The sequence below is a fragment of the Heptranchias perlo genome, chromosome 7, assembly GCF_035084215.1.
Source record: "Heptranchias perlo isolate sHepPer1 chromosome 7, sHepPer1.hap1, whole genome shotgun sequence".
In the NCBI taxonomy this organism is placed as follows: Eukaryota; Metazoa; Chordata; class Chondrichthyes; order Hexanchiformes; family Hexanchidae; genus Heptranchias; species Heptranchias perlo.
In genome coordinates, this window is record NC_090331.1 from 2,987,643 (window position 1) to 3,012,801 (window position 25,159).

Below are 25,159 nucleotides of genomic sequence, written 5' to 3' on the forward strand. Positions count from 1 at the left end.
AAACAGTGACACCGGGTTTAGGGACACGGAGGAACGCATCCAGTTAAATGCATTGGGGAGGGGACGATGTCACCCACTCCCTCCATCCCTCTCCCCCACCACTTGTTCCCCCCGGAGACGAGGGGGAATGGGTAAAAGGGATGATTTCATCTGCTAAGGATCTTGTAGACATTACCACTGGCTGCCATTGCTCCAAAGGAACACTTCAATTCTACAAAAATGTTGAAAGTGATTCCTGGGTCAAAGAGCAGAGGTCACTCGCATCCATGAGGTCGCACAACCCAGCTCTACTAAATAGTGCATTTAACGTATTAAAACGTCTCAAGGTACTTCACAGGAGAGTAATCAGACAAAAAGTGACACCAAAGAAGGAGACATTAGGACAGGTGACCAAACGTTTGGTTGAAAGGTTATGTTTCAAAGAGGGTCTCAAAGGAGAAGAGTGAGGTGGAGAGATTTAAGGGGAAACATTTTTTTTATTCGTTCATGGGGTGTGGGCGTCGCTGGCGAGGCCGGCATTTATTGCCCATCCCTAATTGCCCTCGAGAAGGTGGTGGTGAGCCGCCTTCTTGAACCGCTGCAGTCCGTGTGGTGAAGGTTCTCCCACAGTGCTGTTAGGAAGGGAGTTCCAGGATTTTGACCCAGCGACGATGAAGGAACGGCGATATATTTCCAAGTCGGGATGGTGTGTGACTTGGAGGGGAACGTGCAGGTGGTGCTGTTCCCATGTGCCTGCTGCTCTTGTCCTTCTAGGTGGTAGAGGTCGCGGGTTTGGGAGGTGCTGTCGAAGAAGCCTTGGTGAGTTGATGCAGTGCATCCTGTGGATGGTGCACACTGCAGCCACAGTGCGCCGGTGGTGAAGGGAGTGAATGTTTAGGGTGGGGGAGGGAATGGGTGTTTAAGGTGGGGGAGGGAGTGGAGAACTCCAGGGCTGAAGGTCCGGCCACCAATGGTGGGCGAAGGGAGTGGGAGACGCACAAGAGGCCAAAGTTGGAGGGATGCATTTGAAAGCGGTTTGCAGTTTGGATTTGTTGCATTCTGTGCACTAGGAAAACATGGTCCTTGGAAAACTGAAGACTTACCGCCTTTGGACTCGAAGTTGGGAATTCCGTGCATGATGACATGATGTAGAAATAGTGGCTTGTTGTTCATCTTGATGGTGCCGGAGAGCAGCCCACTGAAGTAATGGACGTACCTGCACCAAAAGGAAGGAATCATTAGTACTGGGCATTTGACAGAGAACTTCCAGAGTGACAGGTACAACTGAGAACCAGCTCCCAGATCACCATCAGGTACAGCACAGGTTAGATTCAGAGTAAAGCTCCCTCCACAATGTCCCATCAAACACTCCCAGGGCAGGTGCAGCACGGGTTAGATACAGAGTAAAGCTCCCTCCAAACTGTCCCATCAAACACTCCCAGGGCAGGTACAGCACAGGTTAGATACAGAGTAAAGCTCTCTGTACACTGTCCCATCAAACACTCCCAGGGCAGGTACAGCACGGGTTACATACAGAGTAAAGCTCCCTCTGCACTGTCCCATCAAACACTCCCAGGGCAGGTACAGGGTTAGATACAGAGTAAAGCTCCCTCTGCACTGTCCCGTCAAACACTCCCAGGGCAGGTACAGCACGGGTTAGATACAGAGTAAAGCTCCCTCTACAATGAGACATCAAACACTCCCAGGGCAGGTACAGGGTTAGATACAGAGTAAATCTCCCTCTACACTGTCCCATCAAACACTCCCAGGGCAGGTACAGCACGGATTAGATACAGAGTAAAGCTCCCTCTACACTGTCCCATCAAACACTCCCAGGGCAGGTACAGCAGAGGTTAGATACAGAGTAAAGCTCCCTCTACACTGTCCCATCAAACACTCCCAGGGCAGGTACAGCACGGGTTAGATACAGAGTAAAGTTCCCTCTGCACTGTCCCGTCAAACACTCCCAGGGCAGGTCCAGCACGGGTTAGATACAGAGTAAAGCTCCCTCTACACTGTCCCATCAAACACTCCCAGGGGAGATACAGCAGGGGTTGGATACAGAGTAAAGCTCCCTCTACACTGTCCCGTCAAACACTCCCAGGGCAGGCACAGCACGGGTTAGATGCAGAGTAAAGCTCCCTCTACACTGTCCCATCAAACAATCCCAGGGCAGGTCCAGCACGGGTTAGATACAGAGTAAAGCTCCCTCTACACTGTCCCGTCAAACACTCCCAGGGCAGGCACAGCACGGGTTAGATGCAGAGTAAAGCTCCCTCTACACTGTCCCGTCAAACACTCCCAGGGCAGGCACAGCACGGGTTAGATGCAGAGTAAAGCTCCCTCTACACTGAGACATTAAACAGGCAGAGAATCATGTCCCATTATCCCTGATGCCTCATTCCAGAGGGGTTGATGGCACAGACTTTGTAACAGTGAGTTTAGTTAAACAACTTGAATGCAGTACTCCCAATAACAGATACTGATTCGCTCCAACGACTGCATGGGCACGGGCTCCCCTCTTAAACTGAGAGCTCGGAACACAGCGGTCCAGCAGCCCCCTGAACAGGACCCACCTCCTCTGCGAGGGCTGGCCCACTGGAAGGACTTTGTCCTCATAGAATTTCTTCATGGCGAATCGGTCCAACGCCTGATCGGCACTAGGGAGGAGGAATAAAAGTAAATGTTAACATATCAGAGGCTCAGACACAAGGGTTCTATTCTCTGAGGCACACAGCCATTCAACCAGGAAGACAGGGATGCGTGCATTCAGCACGCAGTACCGTGTATATAATATATACAGGGACACAGTACCGTGTATATAATAAATACAGGGACACAGTACCGTGTATATAATAAATACAGGGACACAGTACCGTGTATATAATAAATACAGGGACACAGTACCGTGTATATAATAAATACAGGGACACGGTACCGTGTATATAATAAATACAGGGACACGGTACCGTGTATATAATAAATACAGGGACACAGTACCGTGTATATAATAAATACAGGGACACAGTACCGTGTATATAATAAATACAAGGACACAGTACCGTGTATATAATAAATACAGGGACACAGTACCGTGTATATAATAAATACAAGGACACGGTACCGTGTATATAATAAATACAGGGACACAGTACCGTGTATATAATAAATACAGGGACACAGTACCGTGTATATAATAAATACAAGGACACAGTACCGTGTATATAATAAATACAGGGACACAGGACCATGTATATAATAAATACAAGGACACAGTACCGTGTATATAATAAATACAGGGACACAGTACCGTGTATATAATAAATACAGGATCACGATACCGTGTACATAATAAATACAGGGACACAGTACCGTGTATATAATAAATACAGGGACACAGTACCGTGTATATAATAAATACAGGGACACAGTACCGTGTATATAATAAATACAGGGACACAGTACCGTGTATATAATAAATACAGGGACACAGTACCGTGTATATAATAAATACAGGGACACAGTACCGTGTATATAATAAATACAGGGACACAGTACCGTGTAGATAATAAATACAGGGACACAGTACCGTGTATATAATAAATACAGGGACACAGTACCGTGTAGATAATAAATACAGGGACACAGTACCGTGTATATAATAAATACAGGGACACAGTACCGTGTATATAATAAATACAGGGTCACAGTACCGTGTATATAATAAATACAGGGACACAGTACCGTGTATATAATAAATACAGGGACACAGTACCGTGTATATAATAAATACAGGGACACGATACCATGTACATAATAAATACAGGGACACAGTACCGTGTATATAATAAATACAGGGACACAGTACCGTGTATATAATAAATACAGGGACACAGTACCGTGTATATAATAAATACAGGGACACGATACCGTGTACATAATAAATACAGGGACACAGTACCGTGTATATAATAAATACAAGGACACAGTACCGTGTATATAATAAATACAGGGACACGATACCGTGTACATAATAAATACAGGGACACAGTATTGTGTATATGCTGTAGTGCTGAAGACTTGTGCTCCAGAACTAGCTGCGCCTCTAGCCAAACTGTTCCAGTACAGCTACAACACTGGCATCTACCCGACAATGTGGAAAATTGCCCAGGTATGTCCTGTCCACAAAAAGCAGGACAAATCCAATCCGGCCAATTACCGCCCCATCAGTCTACTCTCAATCATCAGCAAAGTGATGGAAGGTGTCGTCGACAGTGCCATCAAGCGGCACTTACTCACCAATAACCTGCTCACCGATGCTCAGTTTGGGTTCCGCCAGGACCACTCGGCTCCAGACCTCATTACAGCCTTGATCCAAACATGGACAGAAGAGCTGAATTCCAGAGGTGAGGTGAGAGTGACTGCCCTTGACATCAAGGCAGCATTTGACCGAGTGTGACACCAAGGAGCCCTAGTAAAATTGAAGTCAATGGGAATCAGGGGGAAAACTCTCCAGTGGCTGGAGTCATACCTTACACAAAGGAAGATGGTAGTGGTTGTTGGAGGCCAATCATCTCAGCCCCAGGACATTGCTGTAGGAGTTCCTCAGGGCAGTGTCCTAGGCCCAAACATCTTCAGCTGCTTCATCAATGACCTTCCCTCCATCATAAGGTCAGAAATGGGGATGTTCACTGATGATTGCACAGTGTTCAGTTCCATTCGCAACCCCTCAAATAATGAAGCAGTCCGAGCCCGCATGCAGCAAGACCTGGACAACATCCAGGCTTGGGCTCATAAGTGGCAAGTAACATTCGCGCCAGACAAGTGCCAGGCAATGACCATCTCCAGCAAGAGACAGTCTAACCACCTCCCCTTGACATTCAACGGCATTACCATCGCCGAATCCCCCACCATCAACATCCTGGGGGTCACCATTGACCAGAAACTTAACTGGACAGCTACAGGTGAGGTGCCTGAAGATTGGAGGGTAGCCTTTGTTGAAGAAGGGCGGCAGGGAAAAGCCTGGGAACTACAGACCGGTGATCCTGACATCTGTAGTGGGTAAGTTGTTAGAGGGTATTCTGAGAGACAGGGTCTACAGGCATTTGGAGAGGCAGGGACTGATTAGGAACAGTCAGCATGGTTTTGTGAGAGGAAAATCATGTCTCACAAATTTGATTGAGTTTTTTGAAGGGGTAACCAAGAAGATAGATGAGGGCTGTGCAGTAGACGTGGTCTACATGGACTTTAGCAAAGCCTTTGACAAGGTACCGCATGGTAGGTTGTTACATAAGGTTAAATCTCACGGGATCCAAGGTGAGGTAGCCAATTGGACACAAAATTGGATTGACGACAGAAGACAGAGGGTGGTTGTAGAGGGTTGTTTTTCAAACTGGAGGCCTGTGACCAGCGGTGTGCCTCAGGGATCGGTGCTGGGTCCGCTGTTATTTCTTATTTATATTAATGATTTGGATGAGAATTTAGGAGGCATGGTTAGTAAGTTTGCAGATGACACCAAGATTGGTGGCATTGTGGACAGTGAAGAAGGTTATCTAGGATTGCAATGGGATCTTGATAAATTGGGCCAGTGGGCCGATGAATGGCAGATGGAGTTTAATTTAGATAAATGTGAGGTGATGCATTTTGGTAGATCGAATCTGGCCAGGACCTACTCCGTTAATGGTAGGGCGTTGGGGAGATTTATAGAACAAAGAGATCTAGGAGTACAGGTTCATAGCTTCTTGAAAGTGGAGTCACAGGTGGATAGGGTGGTGAAGAAGGCATTCAGCATGCTTGGTTTCATTGGTCAGAACATTGAATGCAGGAGTTGGGATGTCTTATTGAAGTTTTACAAGACATTAGTAAGGCCACACTTGGAATACTGTGTACAGTTCTGGTCACCCTATTATAGAAAGGATATTATTAAACTAGAAAGAGTGCAGAAAAGATTTACTAGGATGCTACCGGGACTTGATGGTTTGACTTATAGGGAGAGGTTGGATTGATTGAGACTTTTTTCCCTGGAGAGTAGGAGGTTAAGGGGTGATCTTATAGAAGTCTATAAAATAATGAGGGGCATAGATAAGGTAGATAGTCAAAATCTTTTCCCAAAGATAGGGGAGTCTATAACGAGGGGGCATAGATTTAAGGTGAGAGGGGAGAGATACAAAAGGGTCCAGAGGGGCAATTTTTTCACTCAAAGGGTGGTGAGTGTCTGGAACGAGCTGCCAGAGGCAGTAGTAGAGGCGGGTACAATTTTGTCTTTTAAAAAGCATTTGGACAGTTACATGGGTAAGATGGGTATAGAGGGATATGGGCCAAGTGCAGGCAATTGGGACTAGCTTAGTTGTATAAACTGGGCGACATGGACATGTTGGGCCGAAGGGCCTGTTTCCATGTTGTAAACTTCTATGATTCTATAATTCTATATAAACACTGTGGCTACGAGAGCAGGTCAGAGGCTGGGTATTCTACAGCGAGTGACTCACCTCCTGACTCCCCAAAGCCTTTCCACCATCTACAAGGCACAAGTCAGGAGTGTGATGGAATACTCTCCACTTGCCTGGATGAGTGCAGCTCCAACAACACTCAAGAAGCTCGACACCATCCAAGACAAAGCAGCCCACTTGATTGGCACCCCATCCACCACCCTAAACATTCACTCCCTTCACCACCGGCGCACAGTGTCTGCAGTGTGTACCATCCACAGGATGCACTGCAGCAACTCGCCAAGGCTTCTTCAACAGCACCTCCCAAACCCCCGACCTCTACCACCTCGAAGGACAAGGGCAGCAGTTACATGGGAACAACACCACCTGCACGTTCCCCTCCAAGTCACACACCATCCCGACTTGGAAATATATCACCGTTCCTTCATCGTCGCTGGGTCAAAATCCTGGAACTCCCTTCCTAACAGCACTGTGGGAGAATCTTCACCACAAGGACTGCAGCGGTTCAAGAAGGCGGCTCACCACCACCTTCTCAAGGGCAATTAGGGATGGGCAATAAATGCCGGCCTCGCCAGCGACGCCCACATCCCATGAATGAAAAAAAATAAATAAATACAGGGACACAGCACTGTGTACATAATAAATACCGGGACACAGAACCCTGTATATAATAAATACAAGGACACAGTATTGTGCATATAATAAATAAAGGGACACAGTAGCGTGTATATAATAAATATATGTTTCCAGGGCAGGTATAGCACGGGTTCGGTACTGAGTAAAGCTCCCTCGACACTGTCCCATCAAACACTCCCAAAGCACTGTCCTGAAATCCATCTATCGGTCTGATATGACATTGCTGCTGGAGATTATAAGGTTGGAAGCACCTCACCCCCACTCGAACATAAAGCAGGTGGCAGGCGTGGAGTGAGAGAAGAGTCAGGATCTGTGTGACTGGGCTCCTACCTGGCGGATATGTTGCTGTAATGCATGTAGGCGGCGATAACCACTCCCGTCCGGCCTCGGTTCCCCTGAGGTAATAAAATGTGAAATAGAATCAGTGGAAGGAAATCCATAAGAACGCAACCAATTTACCAATCAACTCATTACATGAAACAGAAAAGGAAACATTTGTATCTGCATCAGGGAGGAATTTGGGAACTTGCTTCCATCAACATCGGTGTGGAAAGGGATTAGTAGAGTGTACACGGGCTGTGGGGGGAGATTAAATGGGTGGGGAGAGTCTGTGATAGGGGAGAGTGTACACGGGCTGTGGGGGGAGATTAAATGGGTGGGGAGAGTCTGTGATAGGGGAGAGTGTACACGGGCTGTGGGGGGAGATTAAATGGGTGGGGAGAGTCTGTGATAGGGGAGAGTGTACATGGGCTGTGGGGGGAGATTAAATGGGTGGGGAGAGTCTGTGATAGGGGAGAGTGTACATGGGCTGTGGGGGGAGATTAAATGGGTGGGGAGAGTCTGTGATAGGGGAGAGTGTACATGGGCTGTGGGAGGAGATTAAATGGGTGGGGAGAGTCTGTGATAGGGGAGAGTGTACATGGGCTGTGGGGGGAGATTAAATGGGTGGGGAGAGTCTGTGATAGGGGAGAGTGTACATGGGCTGTGGGGGGAGATTAAATGGGTGGGGAGAGTCTGTGATAGGGGAGAGTGTACATGGGCTGTGGGAGGAGATTAAATAAATGGACCATCCATTGTCGTACTGAGACAGTGCTGGATTGTCGGGAGTTCTGATTTTCCGATGATGGCCTCGTCTGCATGTTCAGTTGGTAATAAGAGGTCTGATGGCCACCACAGGAAGAAGAGCACAGAGTGTCCCTGGGCCAATATTCCCCATTCAACCAACACCTCAAAAACAAATGAACTGCTCATTATCTCAGTGCTGTTTGAGGGATCTTGCCATGCGAAAATTAGCTGTCACGTTTGCCGACAAAACAACAGTGCCTACACTTCAAAAATAATCCACTGGCTGTGAAATGCTTTGGGACGTCCTGAGGACGTGAAAGACGCTATATAAATGCAAGTTCTTTCTTTCAGTGTCTGGTGAAAGGTGTATTTATCCCCAAAATGGTTCTAAAAATTGCAATGATCGTACATTGACGGGAATTCCTGTGCTTTACAGGGAAAATTGGTTGGGATAACGAAAAGGGAAATCGCAGGGGATCAGGATATGCTCCCTGTCTGCTGTCTGGAATGGGAACTTTTGCGAACTGATGCATATTGCTGCTGCCTTCTCCTTGTGTCTAACCGGCAGCGAAGAGACACACTCAACATCACCCGTCTCAGATTCCTCACTCAGCAGTTCCCCTGGCAACAGCGGCCGATGGCCTGTCTGTAACCCAGAGTTCACCAGGCCTTGTTATTCAGCACGGGCCAGGTGAGATCTGATAGGGTCGTTAAATCTCCCCTAACGAGGCCTCTCTAATGCTTTTAGTTCTGAATGTCAGCTGGCCAACCCTGCAAAATTAAATGCATCCCGTCTATTAAGGTATTTAGCTGCTGACGGACATTTTCAACACCCTTCCCCCTTCCCGGATCGGAACAATCTTTCGGCAGTGTCAGTTTCTCAGGTTTCCTTTGGTTCAGGCCCGAGGCAGCCGCTGAATACAGGCGTTCAGAAGGAAACCGCGAAGACCCCCCCCGCCCCGACTTCCGATGGTAACTCGGGGCGAGCCGCGAGCTTGGGGCTGGGGGTTGGGGGGAGGGGGGGAAGAGAACGACAAACTCACTAACATGAGGCCAGGGCTATTTTAACTCCCAGGCCTGGTGTCCCGCCCGATTCCGGTGTCAATGACATCAGGCCGGAGTCGGACAAGCCGGGTGAATCAAGGTGGGGGGGCGGTGCGGGGGAAGAGAGGGGGACCGTCCTAAGGATTCCCTGTTGGGGACCAGAGAAGCACCTCCTGCTGCTCCTGGATCCCCGAGGAAACCTTTTGATAAAATAAAACCATTTTATCTTCTCGGCCTGTCGCTCCTCCGAGCCTGGTTACCCCGCGGGGCAACACTGTGTGGCTGGGTTTGCAGGCCCATGAATTGGAGGCTCTGATACTCCAGCTCTCTGCTGCCCTCCTCAGGCCTGCTCACCGAGGGACAAGGGGAATATCCAAACCCTGCAATGGGGTCCAGAGAGGGGCCGTCACTCCTGTCACAGGCTGAGCTCCAAGGAAAGGAGTCTTCAGCTTGAAAGGAATGAATGAGAGGCGTCTCTGTAGAGCAACATGGGATACTAAGTGGAACAGAGAACGGTTAAACCTGGGCCTCCATCTCAGGCTGCAGGGAGAGAGAGGACACGGGGAAAAATTGGGGAAAAGGGAAAGCTCGGGACTGATAAATAACAGGGGAGGGGGCTCCGGTTAGGGGAGTGGGCAGCGAAGAGGGACTTCAGTTATGTGGAGGGACAGGAGAAGCTGGGATTATCCTCCTTAGAACAGAGAACGTTAAGGGGAGATCTTTTGGAGGCACTTCAAAACGATGAGGGGTTTTCTGTCTGAGCTGGGCGTGATCTGATCCATGATAACGCCCCCCTCACGCACACCCCCAACCCAGCCGACTCTGGGACAGTGGGGTGGGGGAGGGGGAAGGATCGGGCCGATTCTCCACCCTGACCCAGAACCACCTCCAAGAGGCCTCCCAAGGAATTCCAGGGGCTGAGGTATCTGAGGGTCCCAGTCGGAGCCGTCGCTCTGGTACAGTGCTCGGGGCCGGGAGTTCGACGCACGAACGAGGAGGTCAACGTCCTCCGCACATTCCCCCCGGGAGAGTCGTTCTCCGCACATTCCCCCCGGGAGAGTCGTTCTCCGCTCGTTCCCCCCGGGAGAGTTGTTCTCCGCACATTCCCCCCGGGAGAGTCGTTCTCCGCACATTCCCCCCGGGAGAGTTGTTCTCCGCACATTCCCCCCGGGAGAGTCGTTCTCCGCTCATTCCCCCCGGGAGAGTCGTTCTCCGCACTTTCCCGTCGGGAGAGTCGTTCTCCGCTCGTTCCCCCCGGGAGAGTCGTTCTCCGCACATTCCCCCCGGGAGAGTTGTTCTCCGCACATTCCCCTCGGGAGAGTCGTTCTCCGCATTTTCCCCTCGGGAGAGTCGTTCTCCGCACTTTCCCGTCGGGAGAGTCGTTCTCCGCACATTCCCCCCGGGAGAGTCGTTCTCCGCACATTCCCCTCGGGAGAGTCGTTCTCCGCACATTCCCGTCGGGAGAGTCGTTCTCCGCACATTCCCCCCGGGACAGTCGTTCTCCGCTCATTCCCCCCGGGAGAGTCGTTCTCCGCACATTCCCCTCGGGAGAGTCGTTCTCCGCTCATTCCCCCCGGGAGAGTCGTTCTCCGCACATTCCCCTCGGGAGAGTCGTTCTCCGCTCATTCCCCCCGGGAGAGTCGTTCTCCGCACATTCCCCCCGGGAGAGTCGTTCTCCGCACATTCCCCCCGGGAGAGTCGTTCTCCGCACATTCCCCTCGGGAGAGTCGTTCTCCGCTCATTCCCCTCGGGAGAGTCGTTCTCCGCACATTCCCCCCGGGAGAGTCGTTCTCCGCTCATTCCCCCCGGGAGAGTCGTTCTCCGCTCATTCCCCTCGGGAGAGTCGTTCTCCGCACATTCCCCCCGGGAGAGTCGTTCTCCGCACATTCCCGTTGGGAGAGTCGTTCTCCGCTCATTCCCGTTGGGAGAGTCGTTCTCTGCACATTCCCGTTGGGAGAGTCGTTCTCCGCACATTCCCCCCGGGAGAGTCGTTCTCCGCTCATTCCCCCCGGGAGAGTCGTTCTCCGCTCATTCCCGTTGGGAGAGTCGTTCTCTGCACATTCCCGTCGGGAGAGTCGTTCTCCGCACATTCCCGTCGGGAGAGTCGTTCTACGCACATTCCCGTCGGGAGAGTCGTTCTCCGCTCATTCCCCTCGGGAGAGTCGTTCTCCGCACATTCCCCCCGGGAGAGTCGTTCTACGCTCATTCCCGTTGGGAGAGTCGTTCTCCGCACATTCCCCTCGGGAGAGTCGTTCTCCGCTCATTCCCCCCGGGAGAGTCGTTCTCCGCTCATTCCCGTTGGGAGAGTCGTTCTCCGCACATTCCCCTCGGGAGAGTCGTTCTCCGCTCATTCCCCTCGGGAGAGTCGTTCTCCGCACATTCCCGTTGGGAGAGTCGTTCTCCGCACATTCCCGTTGGGAGAGTCGTTCTCCGCACATTCCCGTCGGGAGAGTCGTTCTCCGCTCATTCCCCTCGGGAGAGTCGTACTCCGCTCATTCCCCTCGGGAGAGTCGTTCTCCGCTCATTCCCCTCGGGAGAGTCGTTCTCCGCTCATTCCCCTCGGGAGAGTCGTTCTCCGCATTCCCCCCGGGAGAGTCGTTCTCCGCACATTCCCCCCGGGAGAGTCGTTCTCCGCTCATTCCCCTCGGGAGAGTCGTTCTCCGCACATTCCCCCCGGGAGAGTCGTTCTCCGCACATTCCCCCCGGGAGAGTCGTTCTCCGCTCATTCCCCTCGGGAGAGTCGTTCTCCGCTCATTCCCCTCGGGAGAGTCGTTCTCCGCTCATTCCCCCCGGGAGAGTCGTTCTCCGCTCATTCCCCCGGGGAGAGTCGTTCTCCGCTCATTCCCCCCGGGAGAGTCGTTCTCCGCTCATTCCCGTCGGGAGAGTCGTTCTCCGCTCATTCCCCCCGGGAGAGTCGTTCTCCGCACATTCCCCTCGGGAGAGTCGTTCTCCGCACATTCCCCTCGGGAGAGTCGTTCTCCGCACATTCCCCCCGGGAAGGTCGTTCTCCGCACATTCCCGTCGGGAGAGTCGTTCTCCGCACATTCCCCCCGGGAAGGTCGTTCTCCGCACATTCCCGTCGGGAGAGTCGTTCTCCGCACATTCCCCTCGGGAGAGTCGTTCTCCGCACATTCCCGTTGGGAGAGTCGTTCTCCGCTCATTCCCCTCGGGAGAGTCGTTCTCCGCTCATTCCCGTCGGGAGAGTCGTTCTCCGCACATTCCCCTCGGGAGAGTCGTTCTCCGCACATTCCCCTCGGGAGAATTGTTCTCCGCACATTCCCGTCGGGAGAGTCGTTCTCAGCACATTCCCGTCGGGAGAGTCGTTCTCCGCACATTCCCCTCGGGAGAATTGTTCTCCGCACATTCCCCTCGGGAGAGTCGTTCTCCGCACATTCCCCTCGGGAGAGTCGTTCTCCGCACATTCCCCTCGGGAGAATTGTTCTCCGCACATTCCCGTCGGGAGAGTCGTTCTCAGCACATTCCCCCCGGGAGAGTCGTTCTCCGCACATTCCCCTCGGGAGAGTCGTTCTCCGCACATTCCCCTCGGGAGAGTCGTTCTCTGCACATTCCCGTCGGGAGAGTCGTTCTCCGCACATTCCCGTCGGGAGAGTCGTTCTCCGCACATTCCCCTCGGGAGAGTCGTTCTCCGCACATTCCCCTCGGGAGAGTCGTTCTCCGCTCATTCCCGTCGGGAGGGTCGTTCTCCGCACATTCCCCTCGGGAGAGTCGTTCTCCGCACATTCCCCTCGGGAGAGTCGTTCTCCGCTCATTCCCCCCGGGAGAGTCGTTCTCCGTACATTCCCGTTGGGAGAGTCGTTCTCCGCACATTCCCCCCGGGAGGGTCGTTCTCCGCACATTCCCCCTCGGGAGAGTCGTTCTCCGCACATTCCCCTCGGGAGAGTCGTTCTCCGCACATTCCCGTCGGGAGAGTCGTTCTCCGCACATTCCCCCCGGGAGAGTCGTTCTCCGCTCATTCCCCCCCGGGAGAGTCGTTCTCCGCACATTCCCGTCGGGAGAGTCGTTCTCCGCACATTCCCCTCGGGAGAGTCGTTCTCCGCACATTCCCCCCGGGAGAGTCGTTCTCAGCTCATTCCCCTCGGGAGAATTGTTCTCCGCACATTCCCGTCGGGAGAGTCGTTCTCCGCACATTCCCCCCGGGAGAGTCGTTCTCCGCTCATTCCCCCCGGGAGAGTCGTTCTCCGCACATTCCCGTCGGGAGAGTCGTTCTCCGCTCATTCCCGTCGGGAGAGTCGTTCTCCGCTCATTCCCCCCGGGAGAGTCGTTCTCCGCTCATTCCCCCCGGGAGAGTCGTTCTCCGCACATTCCCCTCGGGAGAATTGTTCTCCGCACATTCCCGTCGGGAGGGTCGTTCTCCGCACATTCCCCTCGGGAGAGTCGTTCTCCGCACATTCCCCTCGGGAGAGTTGTTCTCCGCACATTCCCCTCGGGAGAGTCGTTCTCCGCTCATTCCCGTCGGGAGGGTCGTTCTCCGCACATTCCCCTCGGGAGAGTCGTTCTACGCACATTCCCCTCGGGAGAGTTGTTCTCCGCACATTCCCCTCGGGAGAGTCGTTCTCCGCTCATTCCCCTCGGGAAGGTCGTTCTCCGCACATTCCCCTCGGGAGAGTCGTTCTCCGCACATTCCCGTTGGGAGAGTCGTTCTCCGCTCATTCCCCCCGGGAGAGTCGTTCTCCGCACATTCCCGTCGGGAGAGTCGTTCTCCGCTCATTCCCCTCGGGAGAGTCGTTCTCCGCACATTCCCGTTGGGAGAGTCGTTCTCCGCTCATTCCCCTCGGGAGAGTCGTTCTCCGCTCATTCCCCTCGGGAGAGTCGTTCTCCGCTCATTCCCCTCGGGAGAGTCGTTCTCCGCTCATTCCCCTCGGGAGAGTCGTTCTCCGCACATTCCCGTTGGGAGAGTCGTTCTCCGCTCATTCCCCTCCAGAGAGTCGTTCTCCGCACATTCCCGTCGCGAGAGTCGTTCTCCGCTCATTCCCCTCGGGAGAGTCGTTCTCCGCACATTCCCGTTGGGAGAGTCGTTCTCCGCTCATTCCCCCCGGGAGAGTCGTTCTCCGCTCATTCCCGTCGGGAGAGTCGTTCTCCGCTCATTCCCCCCGGGAGAGTCGTTCTACGCTCATTCCCCCCGGGAGAGTCGTTCTCCGCTCATTCCCCTCGGGAGAGTCGTTCTCCGCACATTCCCCTCGGGAGAGTCGTTCTCCGCACATTCCCGTTGGGAGAGTCGTTCTCCGCACATTCCCCTCGGGAGAGTCGTTCTCCGCACATTCCCCTCGGGAGAGTCGTTCTCCGCACATTCCCGTTGGGAGAGTCCTTCTCCGCACATTCCCCTCGGGAGAGTCGTTCTACGCACATTCCCCTCGGGAGAGTCGTTCTCCGCACATTCCCCTCGGGAGAGTCGTTCTACGCACATTCCCCTCGGGAAGGTCGTTCTCCGCACATTCCCCTCGGGAGAGTCGTTCTCCGCACATTCCCGTTGGGAGAGTCGTTCTCCGCTCATTCCCCCCGGGAGAGTCGTTCTCCGCACATTCCCGTCGGGAGAGTCGTTCTCCGCTCATTCCCCCCGGGAGAGTCGTTCTCCGCACATTCCCCCCGGGAGAGTCGTTCTCCGCACATTCCCCTCGGGAGAGTCGTTCTCCGCACATTCCCGTCGGGAGAGTCGTTCTCCGCACATTCCCCTCGGGAGAGTCGTTCTCCGCACATTCCCGTTGGGAGAGTCGTTCTCCGCACATTCCCCCCGGGAGAGTCGTTCTCCGCTCATTCCCCCCGGGAGAGTCGTTCTCCGCACATTCCCGTCGGGAGAGTCGTTCTCCGCTCATTCCCGTCGGGAGAGTCGTTCTCCGCTCGTTCCCCCCGGGAGAGTCGTTCTCCGCACATTCCCGTCGGGAGAGTCGTTCTCAGCTCATTCCCGTCGGGAGAGTCGTTCTCCGCTCATTCCCCCCGGGAGAGTCGTTCTCCGCTCATTCCCCCCGGGAGAGTCGTTCTCCGCACATTCCCGTCGGGAGAGTCGTTCTCCGCACATTCCCGTCGGGAGAGTCGTTCTCCGCACATTCCCCTCGGGAGAGTCGTTCTCCGCACATTCCCCTCGGGAGAGTCGTTTTCCGCACATTCCCGTCGGGAGAGTCGTTCTCCGCACATTCCCCTCGGGAGAGTCGTTCTCCGCACATTCCCGTCGGGAGAGTCGTTCTCCGCTCATTCCCCCCGGGAGAGTCGTTCTCCGCACATTCCCGTCGGGAGGGTCGTTCTCCGCACATTCCCCTCGGGAGAGTCGTTCTCCGCACATTCCCGTCGGGAGAGTCGTTCTCCGCTCATTCCCCCCGGGAGAGTCGTTCTCCGCACATTCCCGTCGGGAGGGTCGTTCTCCGCACATTCCCGTCGGGAGGGTCGTTCTCCGCACATTCCCCTCGGGAGAGTCGTTCTCCGCACATTCCCCTCGGGAGAGTCGTTCTCCGCACATTCCCCTCGGGAGAGTCGTTCTCCGCACATTCCCCTCGGGAGAGTCGTTCTGCGCTCATTCCCCCCGGGAGAGTCGTTCTCCGCACATTCCCGATGGGAGAGTCGTTCTCCGCACATTCCCCCCGGGAGAGTCATTCTCCGCACATTCCCCTCGGGAGAGTCGTTCTCCGCACATTCCCGTCGGGAGAGTCGTTCTCCGCTCATTCCCCTCGGGAGAATCGTTCTCCGCACATTCCCCTCGGGAGAGTCGTTCTCCGCACATTCCCCTCGGGAGAGTCGTTCTCCGCTCATTCCCCCCGGGAGAGTCGTTCTCCGCACATTCCCCTCGGGAGAATTGTTCTCCGCACATTCCCGTCGGGAGGGTCGTTCTCCGCACATTCCCCTCGGGAGAGTCGTTCTCCGCACATTCCCCTCGGGAGAGTCGTTCTCCGCTCATTCCCGTCGGGAGAGTCGTTCTCCGCTCATTCCCCTCGGGAAGGTCGTTCTCCGCACATTCCCCTCGGGAGAGTCGTTCTCCGCACATTCCCGTTGGGAGAGTCGTTCTCCGCTCATTCCCCCCGGGAGAGTCGTTCTCCGCACATTCCCCCCGGGAGAGTCGTTCTCCGCACATTCTCGTTGGGAGAGTCGTTCTCCGCACATTCCCCCCGTGAGAGTCGTTCTCCGCACATTCCCCTCGGGAGAGTCGTTCTCCGCTCATTCCCCGCGGGAGAGTCGTTCTCCGCTCATTCCCCCCGGGAGAGTCGTTCTCTGCACATTCCCGTCGGGAGAGTCGTTCTCCGCACATTCCCCTCGGGAGAGTCGTTCTCCGCTCATTCCCCCCGGGAGAGTCGTTCTCCGCACATTCCCGTCGGGAGAGTCGTTCTCCGCTCATTCCCCTCGGGAGAGTCGTTCTCCGCTCATTCCCCCCGGGAGAGTCGTTCTCCGCACATTCCCCCCGGGAGAGTCGTTCTCCGCACATTCCCCCCGGGAGAGTCGTTCTCCGCTCATTCCCCTCGGGAGAGTCGTTCTCCGCTCATTCCCCCCGGGAGAGTCGTTCTCTGCTCATTCCCCCCGGGAGAGTCGTTCTCCGCTCATTCCCCTCGGGAGAGTCGTTCTCCGCACATTCCCCTCGGGAGAGTCGTTCTCTGCTCATTCCCCTCGGGAGAGTCGTTCTCCGCTCATTCCCCCCGGGAGAGTCGTTCTCCGCACATTCCCCCCGGGAGAGTCGTTCTCCGCACATTCCCCTCGGGAGAGTCGTTCTCCGCACATTCCCGTTGGGAGAGTCGTTCTCCGCTCATTCCCCTCGGGAGAGTCGTTCTCCGCACATTCCCCTCGGGAGAGTCGTTCTCCGCTCATTCCCCTCGGGAGAGTCGTTCTCCGCACATTCCCCTCGGGAGAGTCGTTCTCCGCTCATTCCCCCGGGAGAGTCGTTCTCCGCACATTCCCGTCGGGAGAGTCGTTCTCCGCTCATTCCCGTCGGGAGAGTCGTTCTCCGCACATTCCCCTCGGGAGAGTCGTTCTCCGCTCATTCCCCCCGGGAGAGTCGTTCTCCGCTCATTCCCGTCGGGAGAGTCGTTCTCCGCACATTCCCCCCGGGAGAGTCGTTCTCCGCACATTCCCCCCGGGAGAGTCGTTCTCCGCTCATTCCCGTCGGGAGAGTCGTTCTCCGCACATTCCCCCCGGGAGAGTCGTTCTCCGCACATTCCCGTTGGGAGAGTCGTTCTCCGCTCATTCCCCTCGGGAGAGTCGTTCTCCGCACATTCCCCTCGGGAGAGTCGTTCTCCGCTCATTCCCCCGGGAGAGTCGTTCTCCGCACATTCCCGTCGGGAGAGTCGTTCTCCGCTCATTTCCCCCGGGAGAGTCGTTCTCCGCTCATTCCCCTCGGGAGAGTCGTTCTCCGCTCATTCCCGTCGGGAGAGTCGTTCTCCGCTCATTCCCGTCGGGAGAGTCGTTCTCCGCACATTCCCCCCGGGAGAGTCGTTCTCCGCACATTCCCCCCGGGAGAGTCGTTCTCCGCTCATTCCCGTCGGGAGAGTCGTTCTCCGCACATTCCCCCCGGGAGAGTCGTTCTCCGCACATTCCCCCCGGGAGAGTCGTTCTCCGCACATTCCCCCCGGGAGAGTCGTTCTCCGCACATTCCCCCCGGGAGAGTCGTTCTCCGCTCATTCCCCCCGGGAGAGTCGTTCTCTGCTCATTCCCGTCGGGAGAGTCGTTCTCCGCTCATTCCCGTCGGGAGAGTCGTTCTCCGCACATTCCCCCCGGGAGAGTCGTTCTCTGCTCATTCCCCCCTGGAGAGTCGTTCTCCGCTCATTCCCCTCGGGAGAGTCGTTCTCCGCACATTCCCCTCGGGAGAGTCGTTCTCCGCTCATTCCCCCCGGGAGAGTCGTTCTCCGCACATTCCCGTTGGGAGAGTCGTTCTCCGCACATTCCCCCCGGGAGAGTCGTTCTCCGCACATTCCCCCCGGGAGAGTCGTTCTCCGCACATTCCCGTCGGGAGAGTCGTTCTCCGCTCATTCCCCTCGGGAGAATTGTTCTCCGCACATTCCCGTCGGGAGGGTCGTTCTCCGCACATTCCCGTCGGGAGAGTCGTTCTCCGCACATTCCCCCCGGGAGAATCGTTCTACACACATTCCCCTCGGGAGAGTCGTTCTCCGCACATTCCCCTCGGGAGAATTGTTCTCCGCACATTCCCGTCGGGAGGGTCGTTCTCCGCACATTCCCCCCGGGAGAGTCGTTCTCCGCTCATTCCCCCCGGGAGAGTCGTTCTCCGCTCATTCCCCCCGGGAGAGTCGTTCTCCGCACATTCCCCCCGGGAGAGTCGTTCTCCGCTCATTCCCGTCGGGAGAGTCGTTCTCCGCACATTCCCGTCGGGAGAGTCGTTCTCCGCTCATTCCCCCCGGGAGAGTCGTTCTCCGCTCATTCCCCCCGGGAGAGTCGTTCTCCGCACATTCCCGTCGGGAGGGTCGTTCTCCCCACATTCCCCCCGGGAGAGTCGTTCTCCGCTCATTCCCCTCGGGAGAGTCGTTCTCCGCTCATTCCCCTCGGGAGAGTCGTTCTCCGCACATTCCCCCCGGGAGAGTCGTTCTCCGCTCATTCCCCTCGGGAGAGTCGTTCTCCGCACATTCCCCTCGGGAGAATTGTTCTCCGCACATTCCCCTCGGGAGAGTCGTTCTCCGCACATTCCCCCCGGGAGAGTCGTTCTCCGCACATTCCCGTCGGGAGAGTCGTTCTCCGCTCATTCCCCTCGGGAGAATTGTTCTCCGCACATTCCCGTCGGGAGGGTCGTTCTCCGCTCATTCCCCTCGGGAGAGTCGTTCTCCGCTCATTCCCCTCGGGAGAGTCGTTCTCCGCACATTCCCCTCGGGAGAATTGTTCTCCGCACATTCCCGTCGGGAGGGTCGTTCTCCGCACATTCCCCTCGGGAGAGTCGTTCTCCGCACATTCCCCCCGGGAGAGTCGTTCTCCGCTCATTCCCCCCGGGAGAGTCGTTCTCCGCACATTCCCCCCGGGAGAGTCGTTCTCCGCACATTCCCCTCGGGAGAGTCGTTCTCCGCTCATTCCCCCCGGGAGAGTCGTTCTCCGCACATTCCCCCCGGGAGAGTCGTTCTCCGCACATTCCCCTCGGGAGAGTCGTTCTCCGCTCATTCCCCCCGGGAGAGTCGTTCTCTGCACATTCCCGTCGGGAGAGTCGTTCTCCGCTCATTCCCCCCGGGAGAGTCGTTCTCCGCACATTCCCCTCGGGAGAGTCGTTCTCCGCTCATTCCCCCCGGGAGAGTCGTTCTCCGCACATTCCCCCCGGGAGAGTCGTTCTCCGCTCATTCCCCCCGGGAGAGTCGTTCTCCGCACATTCCCGTCGGGAGAGTCGTTCTCCGCTCGTTCCCCCCGGGAGAGTCGTTCTCCGCTCATTCCCCCCGGGAGAGTCGTTCTCCGCTCATTCCCGTCGGGAGAGTCGTTCTCCGCTCGTTCCCCCCGGGAGAGTCGTTCTCCGCTCATTCCCGTCGGGAGAGTCGTTCTCCGCTCATTCCCGTCGGGAGAGTCGTTCTCCGCTCATTCCCCCCGGGAGAGTCGTTCTCCGCTCATTCCCGTCGGGACAGTCGTTCTCTGCTCATTCCCCCCGGGAGAGTCGTTCTCTGCTCATTCCCGTCGGGAGAGTCGTTCTCTGCTCATTCCCGTCGGGAGAGTCGTTCTCTGCTCATTCCCCTCGGGAGAGTCGTTCTCCGCTCATTCCCCTCGGGAGAGTCGTTCTCCGCACATTCCCCTCGGGAGAGTCGTTCTCCGCACATTCCCCTCGGGAGAGTCGTTCTCTGCTCATTCCCCCCGGGAGAGTCGTTCTCTGCTCATTCCCCCCGGGAGAGTCGTTCTCCGCACATTCCCGTCGGGAGGGTCGTTCTCTGCTCATTCCCCCCGGGAGAGTCGTTCTCTGCTCATTCCCCCCGGGAGAGTCGTTCTCTGCTCATTCCCCCCGGGAGAGTCGTTCTCTGCTCATTCCCGTTGGGAGAGTCGTTCTCTGCTCATTCCCGTCGGGAGAGTCGTTCTCTGCTCATTCCCGTCGGGAGAGTCGTTCTCCGCTCATTCCCGTCGGGAGAGTCGTTCTCCGCTCATTCCCCCCGGGAGAGTCGTTCTCCGCTCATTCCCCCCGGGAGAGTCGTTCTCCGCACATTCCCCCCGGGAGAGTTGTTCTCCGCTCATTCCCCCCGGGAGAGTCGTTCTCCGCTCATTCCCCCCGGGAGAGTTGTTCTCCGCTCATTCCCGTCGGGAGAGTCGTTCTCCGCTCATTCCCCCCGGGAGAGTCGTTCTCCGCACATTCCCGTCGGGAGAGTCGTTCTCCGCACATTCCCGTCGGGAGAGTCGTTCTCCGCACATTCCCGTCGGGAGAGTCGTTCTCTGCTCATTCCCGTCGGGAGACTCATTCTCCGCACATTCCCGTCGGGAGACTCATTCTCCGCTCATTCTCTGTGACCACATTCGGAGCAGAGACCCAGGAAGTTTAAAAAAAATTGTTGATTCTCGGGATGTGGGCATCGCTGGCAAGGCCGGCATTTACTACCCATCCCCGACTTGTCCTGAGAAGGTGGTGAGGGACCTTCTTCTTGAACCACTGGGTAGCTGGTTTGATACAACTGAGGAGCCCCTTCAGAGGACAGTTAAGGGTCAATCAGGTTGGTGTGGGATTGGAATCACCTCTAGGCCCAGACCGGGTAAGGACGTTAGTGAAGCAGTTGGATTTTTACGACAATCCGACAGCTTCAGGGTCACTTTTACTGAGACCAGATTTTTATTGACAGATTTTATTTAAGCTGAATTCAAATTCTTGAACTGCCACGGTGGGATTTGAACTCACGTTCTCTGGGTTATTAAACTAGTAACATAGGATGTCTTACCGCAGTTATATAGGGCCTTAGTGAGACCAGACCTGGATATTGTGTGCAGTTTTGGTCTCCTTACCAAAGAAAGGATATACTTGCCATAGAGGGAGTGCAGTGAAGGTTCACCAGACTGATTCCTGGGATGGCAGGACTGTCATATGTGGAGAGATTGGGTCGACTCGGCCTGTATTCACTCGAGTTTAGAAGATTGAGAGGGGATCTCATTGAAACATATAAAATTCTGACAGGGCTAGACAGACTGGATGCAGGGAGGATGTTTCCCCTGGCTGGGAGGTCAAGAACGAGGGGTCACAGTCTCAGGATACGGGGTAGGACATTTAGGACTGAGATGAGGAGAAATTTCTTCACTCAGAGGGTGGTGAACCTGTGGAATTCTCTACCACAGAAGGCTGAGGAGGCCAAGTCACTGAATATATTTAAGAAGGAGCTAGATAGATTTCTAGACACAAAAGTCATCAAGGGGTATGGGGAGAGAGCGGGAATATGGTAATGAGATAGAGGATCAGCCACGATCATATTGAATGGCGGAGCAGGCTCGAAGGGCCGAATGGCCTACTCCTGCTCCTGTTTTCTATGTTTTCTGACCGCGACACCACAGTACCCCTATCGGAGCAGACAGACAAACGTGAGGGGCCGTTACAGGAACATAGGAACATAGGAGTATAGGAACAGGAGTAGGCCATTCAGCCCCTCGTGCTTGCTCCGCCATTTGATAAGATCATGGCTGATCTGTGATCTAACTCCATATACCTGCCTTTGGCCCATATCCCTTAATACCTTTGGTTGCCAAAAAGCTATCTATCTCAGATTTAAATTTAGCAATTGAGCTAGTATCAATTGCCGTTTGTGGAAGAGAGTTCCAAACTTCTACCACCCTTTGTGTGTAGAAATGTTTTCTCATCTCACTCCAGAAAGGTCTGGCTCTAATTTTTAGACTGTGCCCCCTACTCCTAGAATCCCCAACCAGCGGAAATAGTTTCTCTCTATCCACCCTATCTGTTCCCCTTAATATCTTATAAACTTCGATCAGATCACCCCTTAACCTTCGAAGCTCCAGAGAATACAACCCCAATTTGTGTAATCTCTCCTTGTAACTTAACCCTTGAAGTCCGGGTCGCATTCTAGTAAACCTACGCTGCACTCCCTCCAAGGCCAATATGTCCTTCCGAAGGTGCGGTGCCTAGAACTGCTCACAGTACTCCAGGTGCGGTCTAACCAGGGTTTTGTATAGCTGCAGCATAACTTCTGCCCCCTTGTACTCCAGTCCTCGAGATACAAAGGCCAGCATTCCATTAGCCTTATTGATTATTTTCTACACCTGTTCATGACACTTCAATGATCTATGCACCTGAACCCCATAGTCCCTTTGGACATCCACTGTTTTTAATTTTTTACCATTTAGAAAGTACCCTGTTCTAACCTTTTTTGATCCAAAGTGAATGACCTCACATTTGTCGACATTGAATTCCATTTGCCACAGTTTTGCCCATTCACCTAATCTATCAATATCGCTTTGTAATTTTATGTTTTCATCTACACTGCTTACAATGCCACCAATCTTTGTCTCATCGGCAAACTTAGATATGAGACTTCATCTAAGTCGTTAATAAACATTGTGAATAATTGAGGCCCCAAGACAGATCCCTGCGGGACTCCACTAGTCACATCCTGCCAATGTGAGTACCTTCCCATTATCCATACTCTCTGTCGCCTTTCGCTCAGCCAACTTCCAAACCAAGTCCGTACTTTTCCCTCGATTCCATAGGCTTCTATCTTAGCTAACAGTCTCTTATGTAGGACCTTATCAAATGCCTTCTGGAAGTCCATATAAATAATATCCATTGACATTCCTGAAAACAATCAGGTTTGTCAGGCACGACCTACCTTTCACAAATCCATGCTGGCTCACCCTGATTAACTGAAAATTCTCAAGGTGTTCAGTCACCCTATCCTTAATTATAGACTCCAGCAATTGCCCCACAACAGATGTTAGGCTAACTGGTCTATAATTCCCTGGTTTCCCTCTCTCTTCTTTCTTAAAAAGCGGAGTGACATGTGCAATTTTCCAATCCAGAGGGACAGTTCCTGAATCTAGAGAACTTTGAAAGATTATAGTTAGGGCATCTGCAATGTGCTCACCGACTTCCTTTAAAACCCTGGGATGGAAACCATCTGGTCCTGGGGATTTGTCATTCTTTAGTGCTATTATTTTCTTCATTACTGTTGCTTTACTCATGTTAATTTTATCGAGTCCCTGTCCCCGATTCTATATTAGTTTTCTTGGGATTTCCGGCATGCTATCCTCTTTTTCGACTGTAAATACTGACGCAAAGTAATTGTTCAACATGTCCGCCATTTCCCCATTGTCAATGACAATATCCCCACTTTCAGTTTTTAAGGGGCCAACACTGCTCCTGACCACCCTCTTTTTCCTAATATAACTATAAAAGTTCTTCGTATTGGTTTTGATATCCCTTGCAAGTTTCTTTTCATACTCTCTTTTTTGTAGCTCTTACCATCTGTTTTGTGACCCTTTGTTGATCTTTGTATCTTTCCCATCCGCCAGGATCTGTGCCATTTTTTTGCCTTTTTGTATGCCCTTTCCTTATGTCTTATACTGTCCCTTACCTCTTTAGTTGTCCATGGCTGTTTTTTTTGGCAAGTAGAGTTCTTGCCCCTCAGGGGTATAAACCGATTCTGTATCACGTTAAATGTTTCTTTAAACATTTTCCACTGATCATCAGTCGTTTTACCCATTAACAGATTTGCCCAGTTTACTATGGACAGTCTCTGTCTCATCCCATTGAAGTCGGCCTTACCCAAGTCTAGAATCTTAGCAGCTGATTCACTTTTTTCCCTTTCAAACACTACATTGAACTCGATCATGTTATGATCGCTTTTGAACATAAGAACATAAGAACATAAGAAATTGGAGCAGGAGTAGGCCAATCGGCCCCTCGAGCCTGCTCCGCCATTCAATAAGATCATGGCTGATCTGATCCCAACCACAAATCTAAAGAACACAAGAAGTCGGAGCAGGACCCGGCCACATAGCCCCTGGGCCCTCTCCGCCACCCACAGGGCATTGACCGATCCGAACTCAGCTTCATGTCCAATTTCCTGCCCGCTCCCCATAACCCCTAATTCCCTTTACTTCTAGGAAACTGTCTATTTCTGTTTTAAATTTATCTAATGATGTAGCTTCCACAGCTTCCTGGGGCAGCAAATTCCACAGACCGACCACCCTCTGAGTGAAGAAGTTTCTCCTCATCTCAGTTTTGAAAGAGCAGCCCCTTATTCTAAGATTATGCCCCCTAGTTCTAGTTTCACCCATCTTTGGGAACATCCTTACTGCATCCACCCGATCAAGACCCTTCACAATCTTATATGTTTCAATAAGATCGCCTCTCATTCTTCTGAACTCCAATGAGTAGAGTCCCAATCTACTCAATCTCTCCTCATATGTCCGCCCCCTCATCCCCGGGATTAACCGAGTGAACCTTCTTTGTACTGCCTCGAGAGCAAGTATGTCTTTTCTTAAGTATGGAGACCAAAACTGTATGCAGTATTCCAGGTGCGGTCTCACCAATACCTTATATAACTGCAGCAATACCTCCTTGTTTTTATATTCTATCCCCCTAGCAATAAAAGCCAACATTCCGTTGGCTTTCTTGATCACCTGCTGCACCTGCATACCAACTTTTTGATTTTCTTGCACTAGGACCCCCAGATCCCTTTGTACTGCAGTACTTTCCAGTCTCTCGCCATTAAGAAAATAACTTGCTCTCTGATTTTTCCTGCCAAAGTGCATAACCTCACATTTTCCAATATTATATTGCATCTGCCAAATCTCCGCCCACTCACCCAGCCTGTCTATATCCCCTTGCAGGTTTTTTATGTCCTCCTCACTCTCTACTTTCCCTCCCATCTTTGTATCATCTGCAAATTTTGATATGTTGCACTCGGTCCCCTCCTCCAAATCGTTAATATAGATTGTAAAGAGTTGGGGACCCAGCACCGACCCCTGTGGAACACCACTGGTTACTGGTTGCCAGTCCGAAAATGAACCATTTATCCCAACTCTCTGCTTCCTGTTCGATAACCAATCCTCCACCCATGCCAGAATATTACCCCCAATCCCGTGATTTTTTA

At 53.5% G+C, this 25,159-nt stretch overlaps 1 protein-coding gene across 8 annotated transcripts in view; it reads right to left on the reverse strand.

Annotated features, from left to right (window-relative positions):
• Positions 1-25,159, reverse strand: part of tns1b (tensin 1b) — a 611,533-nt gene that overhangs the window by 167,105 nt on the left and 419,269 nt on the right. For all 8 annotated transcript variants that reach the window (XM_067986941.1, XM_067986942.1, XM_067986943.1 and 5 more), the window contains 3 exons: positions 7,395-7,459; positions 2,556-2,639; positions 1,083-1,195 (listed from right to left, as the gene is read on the reverse strand). In XM_067986941.1, the coding sequence (XP_067843042.1) occupies positions 1,083-1,195; positions 2,556-2,639; positions 7,395-7,459 (262 nt within the window). The remainder of the gene's footprint in view (positions 1-1,082; positions 1,196-2,555; positions 2,640-7,394; positions 7,460-25,159) is intronic.